Source organism: Zosterops lateralis, assembly GCF_965231275.1.
Source record: "Zosterops lateralis genome assembly, chromosome: 4".
NCBI classification, from domain to species: domain Eukaryota; kingdom Metazoa; phylum Chordata; class Aves; order Passeriformes; family Zosteropidae; genus Zosterops; species Zosterops lateralis.
This window is the reverse complement of record NC_139765.1, coordinates 14907125-14929336: the sequence shown is the minus strand read 5'-3', so window position 1 is coordinate 14929336 and position 22212 is coordinate 14907125. Positions and strand designations below refer to the sequence as shown.

The window sequence follows — 22212 nt, the reverse complement described above, 5'->3', positions numbered from 1 at the left end:
GGGATCTCCTCCTCCCACCATTCTTGTCTTTCCCCCTTTTCCCTTCCAAATGTTTATAACTGCTGAATTACAGATAACTGTTAAGAACACAATGGGTTTTCATCATTTTCTCTGCATCACCATTTTCCACAGCCACAGTTCCACCAGGAGCATTTCATTACTGACTGCATCATCACAACAAATGAACATGGGCTCAGTGTGTTGTACCTTCATTGAAGTTGTCATCAGTCGAGATGTGAGTCAAGGGAGACTGGGGTCGAGAGTCCCCACAGAGGGAATAGCTGTGTTCAGCCTGGATGAGGGGTGCTGGGGATGCTGGAGACAGCTCCACTTCCATTATTTCATTCTTCTCAGACAAGAAGGGATCATTCAAGAGCTGGCCTAGGACATCAGGTGAAAATTCATCCAGGAATTCTGTGAAGTGCTGTGGAGACAAAAAGACAGGGGAAAGTTTATCTCCTTTCCTGTCTGTCATGCCAATCACAGGAGAGAACAGGTCAGAACAATTCTATATGTGCCCTGGTCATCCGTGCCAGTCAGTAGCAGGATCTACCAGCACTAACAATCTCCTCCTCCAACCACTACTTCAAGCTGAAGAGCTGCAGCTAGAACAAAAGTCCTCTCAGAGGCATACATTACAACAGAAGAGCCTGTCATTAAACTGCAATGAAAATGGCAAATGGAGGCATGGTACTCATGTCCTGCAGCAGTCTCCTCCCACTACACCAAGGTACTCACTACAGTGCACCACCAAAAATGGGAAAGCACACTTCCCTCAGAAAGAGTGAAAGATCCTACAGGATCTATCACCAGAACATATTGTGTGTGGACTAGAATATAAGGGGTTAATGTTCATTGAAGCACAGAAGAAAAATGAAACACATTCCAGCACAGACTCTGACACCACATATGACTATTTTAGCTGTGCAGAACATTCTGTGTGCTTCAGGAAAAGGGGTCCATGCACATCCGCAGCCAAGCAATTAATGCATTTGCTATAAAATGGGTTTCCTGGTTGATTTATGCATATATTTTAGAAGTAGGATTCCACCTAGAGCCCATAGCCCGCTTCTAGGCCCCAGAGCTAAAGCTCCTGACAGCCAGTACTAATTACCACTTTGTCTATTGCACTGAATTCATTACACCAGCAGCACGTGTTAGATCTGTATGTAGTGTTTGTTTGTTTGTTTATTATTCAAAATGAGCACAAACCAACCCTTGCAATCTATTTCCTCCAGACTCCAACGCAGTTCCCATCGACAGCCAAAAACTTTGTCTCTTCATCTTCTTTCCAATGTCAGAAAACTACATCTTTGACAGATGAAAAATCTGCACTGCAACAAATCATTCCTGTTCATCTCATTCACACAATGAATTCTATTTTAGTACAAAAATACTTGCACGGTGAATTTTAATGAGATTTTCTGAACAATGAGGCATTATCTACCATCTTATATAGGAATCTTTGTCGGCTGAGGCACGATGCTATAAAAGCCTAAGTTTGTTTGATTTGTTTAGTTTTTGCAAGCAGTATTGATCTTGGCTCTTCATCGTGCTCTCTCCTGCAGAAACAAACACTGAAATTCAAGATTCAGCTTCCTGTAGGCTAAATTAAGAATTAAACAAGTCAATATTGTATAAAACCACAGGGGAAGGGGTGGGCTCACACCCTCATGCACTCACATTTCACAGCTCCAGCAGCACCTGTGGCCTTGAAGCCTCATGCTGAAAACCCTGAGCACAGCCAGCTCTCAGAGTTCCTTGTGTGATAAATTTGGTGTAAAAAATAATAATCCAATGTATAATAAGAATGACGTTAATAAAATGTAAAGAGTCTAGTAGGTAGAAATCTGTATCCCCAGCCTCCACGGCTCCAGTTGCGAAACAGGACAAGGACCATCAGACTGAACAAAGACGCTAGCCAGCCCCGATAAGAATCGCATCCTTTCCAATGCAAGGAGAATTCCTTCTTGACGATGACGCAGATTTCATCAATGCCCTGGCACGATATGCATACTGGAATCAACATAAGACTGACTGGTACAATTGGCATAAGAAAAGACCTTCCCGGAATGGATCAACGGGACTTGGCAGATCCGGGAAGGCCATCGAAAAGAAATTCGGACTATTTGGCCCACCCTGGACACCTGGACTGCCTCAGGGCAGAAAAATCCTATAAAGCGGTGGACTGAGAATCGTTCGGGGTGGATTTGGGCAACCTGTACCCTGGTGTGCAGACCCCTATCCACCCGGCGCGGCGCTGCTAATTTCCTATTTTGTGGTTTTCTCTTTTATTGGTGATCGATATTGTGTTATTAATAAATTTTTTCTTTGTTAATCCGATATTTGCCATTGCATTTATAACACTTGGATGTACAAGCACCTCTTCCAAATGCTAACTGTGGTTTTTTTCCAAATCTGTAAGTCTTGAGTCAATTGTGATAGACACTGAGGAAAAGAAAATATTGACTGAATACAAGGCAATAAACAGAGGACCACAGCTGCTATGCTGGAATAACAAAGTAGCTCAAGAAAAGCCTTTATAAATGGCAAAACAGATTTGCAGCCTCATATTTACTTACTGTAAATGATAACACTAACAAACTCTTAGAGGACTCTGCAAGAGGGTCATGACCACCTTATAAAGCCTCGTTTATTTTGATACCAAAGAACTCACTAGCATTTCACAACCAGGTGCTTCCCCACAAGGATAGAAGTATAAACTACAACACCCCACTACATGAAGAAGAAAGAAAAAGGATGCACAAGAGCTGTTGAACATCCTGGTACATCAATAAAGACACTGAGTAAAAGAGGGCAGGCAGCCATTAATGTGTAAACAAGGTATAGAAATCCTTCCCAGTCATGAAAGAAGTCGAGGATAAATGCAGAAAAAAGCAGTGCCTTTCTTAGGGACAATGTTTTTCCCTCCAGTGTACACATTTCTTTTCATTTGGAGCAATTTGTTTACATATTTTCCTAAAGCTGGAGCATTTTCCTCTTTCTAATTCTTGCATGCATTACTCTGACTGATGAGCAGCAGATGCTGGAATGTGGCTGCTACAGTATTTGTACCATGGGTTCCACACGCAGCTACTTTACCATTATCCAGTTTCAGGATGTCATCCTTGAAAACACCATGCCTACATGTTGACTTAGTCTGACAATATTTAGATGCTATAACTTTAAAGACTCAGCTGAAAGAAACATGGCCACAGGCTACTCAGCTACTTTTGGCACATTCACAAATAAAGATTATTAGCCTTCTGTCTGTCATTGTTTTGATATGGAATAAAAGCTTATCAAATGTTATTTTATTTTTCCATTTGACTGAAGTTAAGTACATCAGATTTTATTTATTTTTTCCTTTCTAAATGGGGAATTTTCCTAATACCACCTCAGGAAAAACAAAGGAGGAAACAAACATTGAACTTCAGAAAACCAGAAAGAATGAGGACCTTGAGGTGGGGAAGGATGTTCAACATGTTAGTCAATATTTGTGTTTTCTCCTTTTCACATGCAGCTGCAAAGCAGCAAGCTGTGAGCAAGAAAAGAATATGCATTTTTAACAGAATTGTCTGATAGCAAATAAATGGATGATTTCTAAAATGATTTTCTAGTTTCATTATAATTCTCAAGTTTCTTTTTCATGGTCTGTGATATAATATTGTACACTAGCCAGTAGAGACTGCCACAGGTCAGACTGTGCAGATACTGAACTCAGCAATTTTAGGGACAATTTTAGGGATCTGGACTTCTCACTCTGATTAAAAAAATCACAGCCTCCTTGATTCACAGGGATCGAGATCACTTTTTGTCCTTAATAAAACAATTCTCTCATTGAAAGTGGCTCCATTTGCTTAGAGAACTAAAAAGAAGAAAAGGCATCTGAGCAGCAGCTAAAGCAGAAATCATCTGGGGGCAGCCAGACCTCCAGCTCCCCAAAACTTCCACCTACACCTAAGCTGCTCCTTCTGTCTTTTCAAAGACATTCTCCCATTGCCAATCCCCCTCCTCCTCCTCCTCTGTGCTGGCACATGCACCTCAGCAGTCATCAACCACTTCCATAGCTGGAAAGCCCCAGAATAACCCTCAATTTTGACACAGTAGCAACCATCCCAGCGCTCAGGAACACAAAAGGGCAATTTGGGAAGGAAACAGAGACTTTGATCCTTAGACCCTGTATACAAATTAGCTTGCTAAAGCAAGAAATTCTTTGCCTACGGCTTTCAGCTGGGCATCTTTCATGCAGAGACTTCACATTTACAAAAAATTTAAAAACAGAGGAAAGAGCACTTGCACTGAGAATCTGCTCTTTTTTTCTTTTTTTCCCTTTTTGTTGTTAATACCTCTGTAGACCGCTCAGCTGCCAGTTTCCTGCTATCCTCACACCCCACTGGCAGCCCCAACACTAATTGTAGACATGTGTTAGTACAAGGAGTCTGTTTGAATTATTAAACTATTCTCACCACATAGCAAAGAGATGTGTTCAGCTGGGATTTTAACCTCTGTAAAAAGTCAGGGATTTAGTTCAGATGTAATCTTATCTTCCACCTCCTCTTCCCTCAGAACCACCAAACAAAACAGCAGCACTCCTGTTTACATACAGAAAGTAAACTGAAGCCCTGAGGAGTTTCAGCACTCATCTGGCTGGACATTGGCTCATGTCTACATCCTGGGTGTTTTTGGGGAACACAAACACCTCCAGACATCACATTGCAGTAAGCAAACAGAGGAAAGCTCTCACATACGGGTGCACAGCAGATTTTTGGATAGCTCTTCGAAAGTATTATTTGGCTGCAGACCAGCTGTGCCGCGGGGCTGCAGCTCTCCACAGCATCTGCCTGTTCCTGCCACACAAAGGCCCTTTTCTCCAACTGCCTCAGGAACCAGGGAGTTTTTTTTCTTTCTTGTCTGATCAAACGAAGATCTGTGAAGCAAAACACTCAGGTTTTGCTAGGTGCATGAAGCCAAATGCAAGCAGCACTAGCCCAGTTTGAAGATAAGACATTACCATGCCTAAAAATTGAAGTCATCCTCAGAAAATTAGCCTTCTAAGAACTCATTACAAAAGGAATCCAGAGAAGTCAAGAGCCCCAAATGATACTTCCCAGTTATATTTAAATTGTTAAAAAAGTAGCAGGCTTTGCTGAGCCTAGAAAAATGCACTGCTTCAGCTGCAAGTCCCACACACTGATTGTAGCAGCACAATCCCACCTTTTCCAGCAGAGCCATGTCAGAGGGGTGCTGCAGTGACAGCACCTTTTGCACACTGCAAAACAAGCCCAGCTCTCCCAGCAGACCAGGGCAAGGCAGCCAGGGTTATAACCATCCACAAATTCAAGATATTACCCTCCTGAGAGTTGGTGGCTCCCTCCTGGCCCACCCCAAAGTCTCCCCATTCTGGAGGGATCAGTCACCCCTCCACAGGAGGAACTGTCAGATACACAACAGGAACTCACAAAAAAAGAAATCCCACCCTCTACCTCTAGGTACAAACAGCTTGGGGTTTATGTCTTTATTATACTGTAAAATCATTTAATGTCTACTCAGTAGCTATACTGAAATTCCCTCATTTGTGGGAGAATATGAAGAGTAACACAAATCTGGTAATTGAAACTAGCAAAGAGATCCACTGTAAGAGCAGACACAATGGTTTGGTCTCTCACACCAGCATTTACTCATTTTAAGCACTAAAATAAAAACATGGACAGGTTAAAAAAAATCCACTAAGTGAATATGGATTTCCTGGTTGATTTATGTATGATTTATATATGATTGATTTATATATGATGACAGGTTGTGTCTTCAGCAAAACAAATTCCAGGAAATTCAGAGCTAATAGATTTACATGGTAATTAAATCTGCACATCTTCTCAACTTGCTCAGGTTACACAGTTGGAAATGGTGAAGTTCATGCTGAGCAAATCTTATAATCCACCCCATTATACACACATGTATGCACACATTTCCATTGCAAACACTCAAATATTCCCACCCCACAACCAGCAAAGAAGACATGCATTTTTTTAACTTCTCAGGGGGATTTTTCAAGAACCATGCTTTCAAGAACTCCTCTGCCTGTGTTCCAAAATATTCTTTCACTTTATTCTTTAACAACTCCCCACCAAAACCAGGATTTTGTATTTAAAAATATAGCTAAAACCTAAATGAAACTCTTGAATAGACAGGACAAAATATGGGTTAAAAGAAAGAAAAACAAAAATTGAAGAAAGAAAGAAGCCCTTGTGCAGCTGAGGCAAGGGTGAGAAACAATCCTCAAGTTCAGTCTTTAAGTTCACTGTGTGCAAGAAGAGAAAAGGATGCTATTGCTCATTCCTAGTTCAAGCCTCCTGGGAGTCATGCAAAATAGGAAAATCCTCCTCACGTTCCCCTGCCCTTCTCCCAGTGCACAGCTCTTGGACCTAGCCTAACTTTTCAGTGGGCTAGGTGCATGTTTTGCTATTTCCCACCCTCTCCCCAAAAAGCCAAAGGAGGAGTGAGTCACTGGGGCCAGAGCAGTGAGTCACTGCGCTGGAAGCCCTTCAAAAAGGCTCCCCTCATGTGAGTCCCTGACTGAGACCTCAAAGTACATTACTGTGCTGCAAGTAAGCACTGGGATTAAGCTCTCAGGTCAGATATAGCTGTTCTTTTGTCTCAGCTCTTCCCCCACCACTCCCCCATCTTTATTTTATTTGCCAGCTTGAGCAGCAGAAGCACAGAACACTGAACCTCACTGTTACTTGTCCCCATGCCCTTTCCCTCACCCAGTGAGCAGCAGGGTCACAATTCTTTACCCCCCAGTGATTGCAGAGGCTGCAAGTCAGGCCTGACTGACCCACTTGCATCTCACAAGGCTCCAAGCCACCAAGAGTAGGGGCAAGCCTCTCCTTGCCACCTCCAGCCAGTGTGGCTCACACTACACAGGGAGGGGAGCTCAGCTTCCAGAACTTAAGTCACTGGGGCCTCCAATGATTTTTGACGCACACACACAAGATACCTAAAGAGACTAGTTATGTACTGAAAGCTGTGTAGTGAAGAAAAGTATGTTTGGTTGGTTTTGTTTTTTTTTTTCCAGCCGTGCTCCAGCCATGCAGTGCCAGTCATAAATATTTGCTGTGAGATATTATTAATTTGCTTGGTTATACCCCAGCTATACCTCCAGGCTCTAAGGTGGGAACTTGCATTTACTGCAAATTTTACATCAAACTAGTGTCTTCCATGTAACTCACAGGGTTAAGCCAAAAAATAAACAGTGAAGAAAGTTTTCAGATTGTATACAAATTTTACAATTCAATTGTGGGCATTTATAGTCTTTGCTGCCCAAGAGCTCAGCAGCAACACATTTTGTTCTTGCACAGCTGGTTCAACTTACAGCCATTTTTAAAAGAACATGGTTGCTCCAGTTCCTTTTTGACAGGAAACAGATCTTAACAATATAGGAGATTTTTTTCACCATTTGGCCACACTGCACTTGGCTTCATTTTACATCTTCCCTCAACATGAAAATGGGAGGGGACAAAAGCAAACAAAATACATCTCAGGCCTCATGTAACAGCATCTCTTGTTGATGGGTACATATAAGCCCTTTGTAAAGGTCACAGTCAGCACAGTTCCTGTATTTTAAACAAAATCCAGTAGTCTTGCATGCATCTTAGAGATCACAGAATATCTCAAGTTATGGGAAAGAACCCATAAAGATCATCAAGTCCAACTCCCAGCTGACTTTAGAACTGTAACAGGAAGGAGGAAAAGATAACCACTGATACTATTAGGAGACCTCAGAAAAACCATAATTTCACATCTAGGTTCCCATTAGTGCAGGAGGCCTCCTGCAGAACACAGATGTTTTTCAGTTCAGCTGTTTCATGTTTAAAGTGTTCTCAACAACCTCCTCCCTGGGGACCAAATTAGTATCTTTCAAAGGAGGATCTTTCACTAGTCTGACTGGTGTAGGTAGGAAACAACTCCTGCTCTATCAGCAGTGCCTGCTAGTCCTGACTGACATTTGACATTTTAAATAAAAATCCTTATTTTTTTCTTCAGAAGTGTTTCTTCTTTAATGGTTGCAAAGTTTAAATGGCAGGGTTCCAGCTTGCATGAGCCATCGTTCTTTCTTCTTCCTAGCACTGGCTGCAAACCTACACACCACCCATCAAAATCCTACTGTTTAATTAAAGCTGTCTGTTATTACAAAATAAGCAAGATTTTATGATCAGTGTTGGCAGCTTAAAGAGAGATTGGGCATTTTATTTCACAAGAGTTAGTAGGCTTTCTCTTACAGATTTATAGCACTGGGTGGTGGGATTGTTACTGCATTGTTTCCTTGTTTGTTTTTAAGAACAGAAGCGTAGAAGCTGAGGCTTGAAAAGACACAGATTTAAGCTCTTCAGTGTTTATTTAGGCACTCCTCAGTTTTGAAGAGTCAGACTATGAAGTACCTAAATGCAGACACCCTGAGTTGATTATGAAAAATCTGAATTAGCTTTTATAAGAACTACCAAAAATCCACACACATAATGGCTGAAATTGCAGATATGTATATAGCTTTAAAAAAAACAAACCACACCATGCCCATAGAACCCTCTCTTGAACTTGAGAAACAGGTGCTTGAGCACAGTGGAAGGAAAAAAAAATGGAGTGGTTTTGTGAAACAAATGTAAAGAAATCAACAGGTCATACTGCCCTACCCAGGAGGATGAACTCGCAGAGCTCAAGGGTCAGCAGCCTTTGGCTAGCAATGACCTCAGCTGCCACAGGGCTTAGACCCTGCCCAGCAGGACCTGTGTCTCTATCACACAGATATCTACTATGAGGGCAAAAGGAGAAACACACACTGGCAGGACTTTGTGTTCAGTGCTGCTGTCACTGAGGGTTACACATTAAGTACAGTGCACTAAAAAAGTTGGTTGTGTGTCAAATACTATTTAAATGTGTGATCTCATCAGTCAAACAGCCAACCGCACTGAATAACACCTTTCCAGACAAGTCCCCTACTTTGCTTTCAGTAGAAACATCCTGGGGTTTTATCTGACCTACCTCTCACCCTTCCTGTGAGCTTAGACTACACCCAAACACTATGGATGCACACAGAGCTCAGACTCCAACAACAGCAGGTATCATCACAGAGTTCCCGTCCCTGACTGCGAAAATGTTTCCAGTTTGCAACTTTGAAGGAAGTTTCATGTCCAACCTGCTACTGCCCTGCTACTGCAACCTGCTACTGAAGAGCAGTGTGACAGTACTTGATGACAACACCAAGAACATCCCTAGCCTCTACATGGTTTTTGAAGCTATGACACTGGAGCTGTTTTGGATGAGCCAGCCCTACCAAATGCATCTCACAGCAAAAAGCCTTGCATTTTAAAGCCACCCCCAGTGGTCCTCTGTACCACAAGATGGATACTTCAGGATACCCACGTTGCACTTCTACAGCCTTAACTCTGTAAAAATCCACACAGGAAGCCACAGAAATGGTTTCAGCACCTCATTTTGTATGGACCAGTGCTTTCACCTGCACTGGTACTTTGGGACCTTTCTGCTGAGGGAAGATGAATTTCATTTTATGTCAAAACAGGAGTGTGGGTGGGTCACTTGGTTTTCACTCGTGTCAAAGGCAGACAGAGTTTGTTTTAAAGCCCTGCTGAAATCTGCAGAAAGGAAAAAAGGAGACAGGATATGAAAAAGTTCAAATAAATATATACTTACAAGCATGTGTAGCATGCATCTAGACAAATCATTTTAAGATACCCCACATTTGAGAGCTGGTATTCCAATTTCCTATGACAAGCCTTTTGTCACAGCACCAGTAAATATTACTTCACTCCGTTTTATAAAAAATAAATAAATAAACCATGAGTGGTACTGGACTACAGTTCAGGACCCAAGATAACAGTAGATAGATACATCTGTATTGTAAGACCAAGTCTTAAACAAAAACAAACTTGTGTGCTTATTTCTCCTCTCTGCTTCCTTCCAGAGATGCAGGGACTTGTGGATCATGTTATTTAGCAAGAGGTATGGTGGCTCTTTCTCCTCATGAGTCCTGGGAATACAAGGGAGAGTTCAAGACACTGTTGCCATAATTTGTCTGTGAACTGGTATTTCAAGTTCTTTTTTTAGCCCTTTCCCAACTCAGAGCACCTCTCTCCTTCATCCCTACCTCCTCTCTGTACCTTCCACTTCCAAGCCTTTGCTCCAAGCAGGTAAAAGAGAGGCCAAGCTACTCATCCCCTTGCAGAACATAAGGAAGAGCAGTAGAACTGGGAATGAAGCTGCAAACTGCAGGCAAAGACTCTGGAGGAGCAGAGCCAGAACAGCAAGGGAGTAGAAGGAAAACAACAGGAAGAGTCAAAGTCACAGCACCTGGAAAGAGATAAAATAAACCAATGACAGATAAGCAGCATATTAAGATTGTGCAAGAACTTCCTCCAGCCCCAGCTGTGTATTTTTGCCAAGTGTCATTGACTTTTGTGCACTGTCATTTAAATCTGGGCATATTAAAGTGTTTACTTTTGTGACTGCTCTCAACTTTCTCTCATTTGTTCCTCTCCACCTGAAAGGCAGAGTGACCACTGCCATCTCACCATGGCATGTGAAGAAAAACCATACAGGGAAAACAAACCTGCTTACCATGGGAACATAAATATTATATTTTTGAGCTACTAAAAGAAAGGAAAAATTACTGAAGTTAACATAAATCAGAATCTAGAAAACAAGAAAGAGTTACTAGAAAATGCAATTTAGAGGAAGAAAGATTGCTTCTGAGTTTGTCAGGATTCAGAGGAATCTTAATTATAGATCAGACCATTGCTTGGCTACAGTTATTGGGGGGAGAAAAAAGAAGATCAAAATGTTTAATTGAATATTCCTGGGAGGGGGCGGTTCTGAATTACTGCTCTTTATATAGGACCAGATGATACAGCCATCCTACAGGATGGTAATGAAATGACTTTTATCCCAACAATAATGGAAGAGACTGTAAAAACAGCTACTCAAAGTTGGCCATTTTAATTAGTAGACCTAGAAAACTTCCATCTGAAGAGTCTAAATAGAGCTTCTAAGGAGCTCCTGAAACTATTTTCAGTAGGAGACAATACTAATGGACTGTAAGAGATAATATGAAAATATTTAAGTGTAAACAAGGCAACCACAGTAACAGCAAGTCAACCTACCTACTGCTCATTTCTGATGAAGGGAAGAGATGGAAAAGGGAAGAGAGTAGTAAAGAGCCCAAGAACTTCCAAAAGGAAGAGAAATCTAATTTATGCTTATAATTCTACAATAACTGACAATTAAGCTTCTTAAATTTTATCTCATTCTGAAATAATATTACAAACTTAATACCCCTTGTAGCACAAGGCAGTTGACTTGGTGCTATACAAACAAAGCTGGAGTGAGATGAAGTCAACAGGCCTCATTCAGTGTGACAAGGAAATCAGAAACCTCTAGATGTGAAACACAAATGACCTGATTGTGCCACACGTTTTCAGTGGGTTCCCACAGGGAGCAGTTCTTGGCCCCAGACTCTTAATATTTTATCAGTGACCTGAGAGGAAAAGCCACCACTACTGAAGGTTGCAGATAATGCAGTATCAGCAGGGGCAGCAAGTAACAAAAAGGTCATGTCACAAAACCAAAACACAGAGAACTTGGTAAGCAGCCATAAACAAGAGACATATCTTAAGTAAAGCTGAAGATAAAAAAAGAAAAAAAAAAGTCTCTTATGGTGCAAACAAAAGGCTCCAAGTCACTCTTGGTGTCTGACAATCAAATGCCAAGACCCCAGGACTCTGGGAGAGATATGGCTGAAGGAACATGTGTGGGACAGGTACCACAAGCACTGGGTCCTGGGGAGGAATTACTGCAGATGTGTGCTCCTGTTCCAAATGCAGGAGACCCCTGCTGTACTTCAGGTTCAGGCCTCAGCCAGTGCTGGGGTTTCTCACAGTTCCAGATGCAGCCAAGCACTTGCATGGCCATCCCATGCTGTGTGGCAAGCACCCAAAGAACAGCAGGGAGGTATTGTAGAAATTTTGCCTTTTGTATTTATTTAGGACTTCTTTAGTTTGTACTTGTTTCTTAAATGAGAAACTTCTTTCATATTTAAAAGAAGTGTGCCTGTAAAGCTCAACCCCGCCATTACAGCTTGGTACTGCAGCCTCAGGCCAATCACACAACCTGCTGCACAAGTCTGTGTTCCCTGCAAAACCCAGAGCACATGAGTTTGAGAACTTCAGAAGACAGAGAGGCGTGAAGCACAAATTTCTCCGTGCTCATGGTGGATGTAGCTGCTACTGGCCACAGCCAGGCTCCACTCCTATGCTGCCAAATTTCAAAAAAAAAGAAAGTAGAACAACTGGAGAAAGTCCAGAGAATTACAAGAATCACTATAAGAAAGGGAAATCTTGACTCAAAATAAAAGCAAATAAGGAAAGAAGAAACCAACGTATTCGGCTTATCAAAGAGGAAACAAAGGCAGAACATGAATGTTCATAAGTAATGAAACAGTGATAAGATTTAAGAGAATGGCTCCACCAGCTTGCAGCTAAGTTTACCAGCTGGAGCCAGATACATTCATTGTGGTTCACAATATTAAAAAAAGGGAGAACAATCAATCATGAAGGAACAGTGTGAATTTTTTGACCCAAGCCATCCTTAATTGAAGACAAGAGGTTACCCTAGAAAGATATGCAGGAATTCAAACAATCTGGGGAAATTTTATAGCCCTTGATTTACATAAAGTTAAAATAATTCATCATAATTGTTTACTTTAGCCTTCTGGCAGCAAAACAAGGCTGTTTACTAGAATGGCAGCGTGTTCTGGAGAAAGTGATGCAAACCCGGAGCTGGGAAACCTGCTGATGCAGCTTTGCATTCCTGTATTCCAGATAACTTGATATCCTTATCAGGAAGGCAGCTGGGGAACACAGTTCAAGAGCCCAGGTTTAAGACCAAAGGTTGTCTGTGTTAAGACACAGTGCCCCGCTCACAAGCCTGCTCCAAGCACGGTGCTTGGGAAACTTCAAGCAGCCAGCACATCCCACAGTGTTAGCCCATTGAAAACCTTTTCCTTTGTTTATTTTTATTGTTTATTTTTTTTCCCTTGTTTATTTTTATTGTTTATTTTTAAGGCTGGGTTCTCCAGCTCTGCTGCACAATCGAGTCACCTCTCCTCTCCACGCCAGAGTGCTTGTTTGGGCTGCACACACCCACCAGCGAGCTGGGACAGGGAGCCCCTACCACTCGCCATCACTGCAAAAGCTGCACCTCAACAGAGAGCTGGAAGAGGGCCTCAGAGGAAAGATTTGGCAAGCTTGCATTGGACTGCAGGGTTTCTCTATCAGAGAGACTGAAAACACAAACACATGCATGTGAACTGCCCCCTATCCTTCTGAAACTGATTTCTTCCTCAGGATCAGAAGGGCAGCTGCAGCCATGCCACAGCACAAGCAAATGGTTGTTACCAACAGCAAGAACTCACAAGCACAGAGCATTGTGATAATTTTCAGAGTCCACATTTGATTTCCACAACCAATAGATAGCCAGTTTCAGTCCTGATGGGAGATGCCCCACGAGCCCCAGCGAGAAGAATGCTAAAGTGCATGGGGAAATTAAAAGGGAGCTTCCATGTGAAGGGATTTGCTTCAAAAGAAGTCATTTAGCAGCTGCTCATTTCAAAGTCTCTTTTAAGTCTTCTAGTTAGTAAAGCTGTATGTGTCTGGGCATCTCTTTCAGGGCCTATAATCGTTTTAAAGTGCCAAGTTTGCAGCAGCAGAAGGCTGCCCATAGCAGAGAAATCAAAGGCAAGTAACTATTCTTGCTTTAAATCTGACAAAGAGCACAAACACAAGTGTGAAATGTGTAACACTGTTCAAACAAGGTTACTTGTGCTCTTATTTTACATTAGAAATAAGCTTATTTAAAAAAAAAAAAAGTTTTTAAAGCTTATTTAGTTTGGTAAAGAAAAGCTTTAAAAGCAACCAGATGACAGAATGAAGGGAGAGGGAGCATTTAAGGAAAGTAGGAGTTTCACCCAGTTTTAAAGATTAATTACAAGATTATTGCCAGCCAGCGATGTGAGTTTCCGGCACTGAAGCAGAAGGTGCTCCAGCCAACCCCTCCAGCCAGCACACACACACACCAGAGCACACACAGAGCCCTGTGCAGCATCTTCCCCGTCCACATCTCCCAAATGCTAATGCACAAACAAAGCCACTCCCACTTGCAGCACTGAAATTTCATTAATTGGATATACTGAGCAAGCGAGTGAGCTGTGCAGTGTGGAAGATACCTCTCCTGAGACTGCAGAAAGAGCCTGCCAGCGTCCTGGGGACAGAGACAGCACAGGGAAGTATCAGACATTGCATAAGCACAGGCACACGTCATCGCTCATTCCCACTATCCCGGCCTGCGCTAGCTTAGACCCCTGCCAGCCACGGCCAAGATCTATTCCAGCTATTCAGAGGTGGCTGGGTGCCTGAATGGGGAGCAGGGAGGGGGGGCCCAGCCTGGGGGTGTGCCTGAGGAAGGACATGGGACTCGTCCCAGCACCCAGCCACTGCCTCCAGGGGCCCCTCAGCCCCTGCTTGTGCAACCATTACCCAACAGTTTAGAAGCGGGTGGAAAATGTGGTTTTTCCAGACTTTGTCAACACATTTTCCTTCTTCTAAGGAAAGAAATATGGCCTGGTGGTTAGAGGGCTGGGCAGGAGCTGCCGCCACACACCACCCGGGCCAGCCTGGGCCTCCTGTCCCGAGGCAAAGGCACCCTTTGCCATGTGCCCAAGGGCAGTAAGGAAGCCATACTCAGCCACAAGGGAGGGATCTCAATAGTAGTGGCAGGGGAAGATTGCATCACATTCAATGCCAAAATTATCAAGATCATAAGATAACCAAAGCCAGCTGGGAGACATAGAAAGCCCCTTGTTGCAGGGCACAGCACTGGACACTTGCATGAAAGCCAGGAGAAAGAGACACACACACATGCACTCGCAATTGTTTAGGTTAGAAAATACCTTTGAGATCATCAAGTCCAACTCAGCACTGCCAAGTCCAACAATGAACCTTGTCTTTAAGTGCCACATCTGCACATATTTTAAAAATCCCCAGGGATGGTGACTCAATCCCTTCCCTAGACAGCCTGTTCCAGGGCTTGACAACCCTGTTGGTAAAGAAAATTTTCCTATCATCCATCCAATCTATAACCTCTGCTGGGGCAACTTGAGGCCATTTCCTCTTGTCCTACCACCTGTCACTTGGAAGAGGACACCCACCCCGCATTGCTATGACTTCCTTTCAGATAGCAGAGAGCAAGAAGGTCATCCCTGAGCCTACTTTTCTCTAAACCCCAGCTTCCTCAGCTGCTCCTCATAAGATTTGTACTCCAGATCCTTCACCTCCTCTGCTGCCCTTCTCTGGACTTGCTCCAGCAGCTCAGTGTCCTTCCTGTCACGAGGATGAACACCGGATTCAAGATGCCACCTCACCAACACCATGTACAGTACTTTAGGCTCTGAGGGCTACCCAGAGGCAAAGTGCAAGCTCGGGAGCTCAGAAATCAAAACTTGCATTCAAATTTTAGGCATTGTGATTTCTCCATGCAGTCTGCAAGGCACCTGTGGAACAGGGCCACACAAGACCCTGCTGCCAGGTACCAACCCAGCACAGGCCCCTGCATTGCACAGCTCAAGCAGAGAGCATCCAAAGGGAGGAAAACTCTCCCAGAGCTAAATGAGTCTGTTTGTCTCTAGGGAAACACAGGTACAGAGCCAGAAAAATAATCAGGGGAACCTTGTACTGCTTATCAGCAGTGTGTAACTCCAGAGCCAGTTAGGACTATATATACACAAATTATATATACATGCGTATGTGTGTGTGTGTGCTTGTGTGTGTCTGTGTGTATTAAATATAGATCATTTTTTTAACACAGCACCGTTGGCTGCGTAACATTTCGGATGAGCATCTGCTACAGACCATCTGGGCTGGGAGGGAGGGAGACCAAAATGCTATGGGACTCTTGAGGAATCTGAAACTTGCAGCGGATTTTACGCAGAAAGCTGTTGCGTAAGGGACACGGACAAATGTGGGGTATCAGGAAGGTTCTTTAACTAAAAGAAGGGAAAAAAAAAAGGAAGAGAAGTTATCCTAAAACTGCTGCTTCCTGTGGGGGTTGGAGCTGGTTACAGATGACAGGACTGACTTCACACCACCTTAATTCTGCATCATGAAATGAAATCAAACCAAGTTGCCAGGACAGGCATCAATGTGCCAGAAGATCAAGCACTGAACTGATGTTGCCCCAATGAACTGAAAGTGGTACCTGGCGCTCAGCAAGTTAGCACAGTGTCTTTTGCTTCCGTTAAAGAAAAAGCACATCAAGTCACACAAGTTTTACTTCATTAAACTAACATACAAGAACAAATGGTTCCTGTGTAAAGCATTTCCACATCCTTCTAACCAAGACAGCTTCACATTCAAAATGTGTATGTGTAGAAAGAATCTCAACCACTTCCCTGGGCAGACTGTTCCAATACTCGACAGCCCCCTCCACAATTTTTTTTTTTTTTTTTTCTTTTTTTTTGTATTATCCAATCTAAACGTACCCTGGTACAAGGCCATTTCTTCTTGATTTCTTCTTGCTTGTTACCTGGAAGAACAGATTGACCTAACCACCTTTCAGGTAGTTGTAGAGACCACAAAGGTCTCCCCTGAGTCTCTTTTTCTCTAGGCTAAAAAATCCAGCAACCCCAGCCACTCCTCAGAAGATCTGTACTCCAGACCCTTCAGTAGCTTCTGTTCTCCAGAGACTAGAGCAAAGTTTCACAAACCAGAAGATTTTATAAATCAAGGCTCACAATAATCACATCTTATGCAGTAACAATACAAAGACTCAGATATGCCAAAACTAAACTCACCAAATTTTCAGAATTGCTGAGCATCCTCCTCTCTATGCCTCTATTTTTATTTTTTTCCTGCTTGCAAGAGCTGCAAAGTCTAACAAAGGAAACTAAAGAACATGAAATAAGTTCAAGTTTGCAGAGTCCACAGAAAAGTGTTAGGTGTGCAAAAACAGCAAGGGACTTAAAATCACTGTTCTGTTCTACCAACAAGTTGTGGTTTCAGATGGCTTTGGAAGATCTGGTCTTCAGCAAGCCAAAATGAGCATGGCTGGCACTAATGCCAAAGAAGAACTCAGTATTTCTGGGATTTTTGTTAGGTGAATTGTTCTGTGTTGTAACAGTTGCAAGCATGCACACACTGCAGTAGAAATAGCTCTTCTTTTGGAAAGCTGCAGCTCTCCTCTTTTCCACACTAAGTTACCTTTATTTTTCCAATAATGTAATAAAAAATATCTAGTACCATTTCAAAAGGTCCAGCAGGGTATCATTTTGTAAAAGGAACACACTAGACCATTTTACAGAAAGACCTAATAGTTTTGTTCCATGAAAGGTTTCCGTTACACAAGCCTCCAGTCTGAGCTTTATGGGGACTGCAAGACTCAATTTGAAGCCATCACACCATACTGCAAATGCCAGGCACACCCAGAAAAGCCTGCAAACAGATGGAGATAACAAAGATTTAAATGGACCATCCAGCTTTTAGCATAACTCCTCTATGTGCTATTCTACAAGCTGCCAGGTGAGTGGGATGGGGGAAGGTGTTGAAGAGATCATCCATCTCTCCATCCTGCCTACAGTGCTTCAATCTCCGGTCCATGTAGCTGCAGTTAGACCTACTATCCTCTTCACAGGATTTGTTAAACCACTCAGAAAAGGTCAGGACAGAACGTGGAAATAGATTTAAATCAGATTCCCATGCTAACAGCAATTCAAACTGCATGTTCCCTAACTAAAATGAAAATACGAAATAAAAGCAGCGACAATCTGATATGCATTTAAAGGTTTAATGCTCTAGCCATTCTTATTTAAGCAGATGATTTACTTGATCCTGATGTAAATCCATTCTTAGAAGTTCAAGCAGTAAACAAGGATACATGCTAAGAATCAGCCTTTTTTGATGTGTATAAATTTGTATTCCTGGCTTTTCTGTTGATAAGAGAGAGGCCCTACACACAGTGTTGTACCTGCAGGAATAAAAGCTGGACAGGAGTTTTCACACCACATCATAGTATTGTTAGGCAATGCATTGTATTACCAGAAAACACCACGACTCTGCACCTCCAAGAGGGGCAACTGGACCAATAAACAAATAGGCTACAGACCCAGCCAAGGGCTGTGAAATCTCTCACTGCTAAGGGATGTCCATGCACATATTCAGGTCTCCTTGGACACTCCGAAGCTAGTGTTTTGTTAAGGGAAAAAAATCCAGTACGTAAGGAGGACTGAAGAGAGGATCCCTACCAGGGGACCACAACACAGATCTTCTAAAGTCTTCAGTGACTAGACAAGAATAAACAAGACCCAAAACCACAACTGGGGAGCAAAAGAGGAATGTGCACAGCTTCCCATCTTGCCTTTTGACACTCAAATTCCCATAGCAATGACTCTTCTTCCCAGAAACAAAAGCATGCTTGTGAAACTGGTGCAGGAATACCACCAGAAAGCCTCCTCTGCTGATATACACAAGCTTCATCCTTGGCAAGATAACCTCTAGCAGAAAAAAGGCCCTGTGGTCATTCACCTTGTTCAGCCTCTGCCAGTGGTGGCACAAGAGCACACCTGTGCGCCTGTGATGGGAAGAGCCCTAGGGATGCTGGGGAAAGAGACAATATTTCACCAACAGCCACCAAGAACATCCCAGGCGCTTTTTGTGTAAGATACCTATCTAGCCCCAAGATACCTGAACCCTTCAGTCACTGCCCAAAAACTCAGACAAACAAGTTCTTGAAAAATATCCAGAAAAACAGCCCTGGTTTAAGATAACATCATGCTAGACACCTGCAGGACTATCACTCTCATGATGGCAGGAGCAGGCCTTCACCCCTGCCATTCCTGTTCTCAGGAAGGAACAAGGTGCCCAGCTCACCTTCCTGGGCCGGGTTATGCTAAAACACTGGTGAGTAAGGCCCAGGCACCTCTTCCCATGACAGCCCCCAGCAGAGACCGGAGAGGCACAACTGGAGGCAGCAGTATGGAAAAGCAACACTGTGCAAAGAAAGACCAAGTATGTGCCCAGAGAGGCTTCAGGCTTGCCTCAGCCCAAAGCACAAACACAGAGTTGTTGTCCTTGGAAAGCAGCGAGAGCATCCCCATAATTCACCCCACCAACGCCCCAGCCATGCTCTCACACTTTATATTTAACTACCAGTAACCGATGTGTTAACCCCTCCCTGGATTTACATCATCCCGTAGGCAGAAAAAAACCACACGGATTCAACGGGCTTTGGTTAAAAGTTAAGCACACATGCAAGGCTCAGTGGTCCCAGGGTCTCAAAAGCCTGACTGTTGGTGCTGACCCCTGCCCCTTCCCCTCCAGTTCCAAGGCAAACACAGAGACATTTGTTGTGAAAGCGTTCCCCTGCTGGCGCACAGAGCAGGGACTGTGCGGGCAGGGTGGAAAGCAGAGGTAGGCTCCCTGCTAGAGAGGAGCTGAGCTCCATCTGCCTTTCAGATGGATTTCTGAGGCTCTTTCTTCCTTCAGTGCAGCTTGTCCAAGGCACATAAACAGAGGAAGTGAGACATTTCTGAGCAAAGGCAGGAGCAGCTTCATCACCCCGTGGAGAAAGAGCAGTAACCCTTGCCTCTCTCCCATCCACAGTGCCCTCCCCAGCAGAGTCCCTGCCGAGGCAGGGGCTGGCAGGGATCCAGCCCACCCTGATCCCACGCCAGGAGCCTGCAGCTGCAGGAATGTCTAGGACTGGGCACACACAGCTCTTTTTAATTGCATACCTCTGCTTCCACTGTCTCAGACTACCCTGGCTGGGTACGTTTTGGGGTTGGCTTCTTTGCTGTCTTTCTTATTTCTTTCCCAAGTTCTACTTTTAAGTGGGTGAGGAAGAGGAGGGGCAAGGGGAGCAATTATAAGGCAGCTTCTTGTGATGGCATGCTCCTCTGCCTATTCCTAGACTTTGAAGGGACCCTCTCTGGCCTAAATGACCATGGTCTTACCCTACTCTCATTTTTGGGTAACACCTGAGTTTTTTCAAACTCTGAGAAACCATTTCTCTCTGTTGATAGTGGTGAAGAAAGCAGGGATCTCAGTTGACACAAACCAGTGTGAACAAAGCTGAAGGAACACATTTCAGAAAACCTCGACGTGCCTGGAAACCCAGCATGCAGGAAGGAGTGTTATAACAATATCAAGCTATGAAACATACTTTGGCAACCTCTCTTTAACAGCTCAAGAGTCTAAATGTTGCTCATATCCAATGAATGAGAGCACATCTTGAAAACTGAGCAAGTCCTGGCAAAGTCACACGCGAACTACTCAGCTACGCCAGTTCTGTCACTAAAACTCAGACTGAGCACAACAAAGAGGCACATTCCAACTGCAAGACTCAATTTGAAGCCATCACACCATACTGCAAATGCAGAACGAGTTAATAAACAAGGAATTTCTTATAGCCTGACCTTCCATCGTATCTGTTTCACCAAAAGGTGTGGTTCAGCCTCTTTCCAGCATCCCACAGCATCAGCAGACCATGTAAAAGGCCACCAAGAAAATCCTAGTATTGCTGTGTCACTGGAATTCTGAGATAAAATGTTTAACAACCATAACCTGCAGAGATATGTGCCCCTCTGCCAGAAACTTTTGTTTTATTCTTCATATTCAACAGAAGGCACCATCCTTCCCAGAGGTCACTGTTCTCTCAGGGTGAGTAGCTTGACTCCACATCCGCTGCTCCAATCCAGTTCCACCAAGATGGATTTGTGGATTATTCAAGCTAACAGAGACGACCTTGCAATACAAGGGAGCTACTCCATTTTCAGTTATGCCAGCAGCTCTGAAGTGGACAGCCAGAACACCTAACTAGTTGTTCACTTCTTGCTCTCCCTTCCACAGGTGATTTCAGCTTTATTTCTACCTGTTTGGTTGATCAGGAGTGACCTCATATAAGAGATCAGCGAGGTTCCACAACTTTGAAACAGCAGCAGCCCAAGCACTCAGCCCTGTACAACTCAAGCTCTCCCAGCAAAACTGGGATTTCTTTTTTTCTCTCCTCCTCTCAGAACTGCATCGTTTACAGCAGCAGCTCACCTCACAGCCTATTACTTCTTGGAAACATAAGAGAATGTAGACGTATATAACTCAGTGTTTCCACGCAGAGTCTTACAGTGACATGATAAAAAAATCATGCAGTCTTCCTGCATCATCTGGTGTAAGACTTTGTAAAATGAGACATCATGAGGTAGGCTGTTTAGGCTGCTTTATCTAAATCCCACTGCCTTGCACAGAGCACTTCTCATTTTACAAGTATTATGAATGACAGAATTTGGTGATTTAATTGCAACAATTAGACCATTCTGGCTGAGGTCAGGTGCACAGAACTCCATTGAAGTGAAAAAGGCACTTCCATAAAAAAATGAAAAATAATACCAGTATTTTTGCTGCAGATCTTTGCCAACAATATGGGAAACTCTTCATTTTCTAGAATTATTCCATAAAACACAGTGAGGTATGGTAGCATATATTTTCCAGATAAGGAAGTGCAAGAAGTGACCTCCTCAAACTAGAGCAGCATTTGGCATTGAAAATGCAACAAAAACTTGAGTATTCCTGTAAGGGATCTGCAAATCTACCTAACCCCATATGCATAAGTCTGGAAAAAAGATACTCTGTCTTCAGCCTCAGGAAGAACCAAAACTAGTAGAGACAACAGACATCTCTAAGAATTCTTCTTAAATTCACAGAATGAGCAATTTGAGCTCTATCAAAGACTTCACAAAATTTCTTTGTGTGACAATGCATTTAAAGTCCAATTTCACTAAATTGTCATGCCATGATCTTGAAACAGGAAAAAAAGCAGATTGATCTGGACATGTTGTCCAAGTTTGCACTGCCTAGCTGTACTATCTCCAGGGTGAACAGCTCTTCCCTAGAGAAGAATGTGTGGTTTGTGTGGTTCCCTATCCTTATGATCTCATGGATTAGTCTGAAATGCCTCAGGCTACAGTGCATCCTGACCAGGACGTACTGTTTCTTATAATGTTGCAACAACAAAATTAAAATGCCAAGTAGATTTCACAGGCTACTCTCCCCAACCCTGAGTCACCGAACGGCTGGAGGTGTCAGAGTTACCATAAATCAGCAT

General features: G+C 43.2%; 1 protein-coding gene across 4 annotated transcripts in view; it reads right to left on the bottom strand.

The window, feature by feature from the left end:
• CREB3L2 (cAMP responsive element binding protein 3 like 2) overlaps positions 1–22212 on the bottom strand; it is a 70051-nt gene that overhangs the window by 30655 nt on the left and 17184 nt on the right. For all 4 annotated transcript variants that reach the window (XM_083859469.1, XM_083859470.1, XM_083859472.1 and 1 more), the window contains one exon: positions 208–424. In XM_083859469.1, the coding sequence (XP_083715595.1) occupies positions 208–424 (217 nt within the window). The remainder of the gene's footprint in view (positions 1–207; positions 425–22212) is intronic.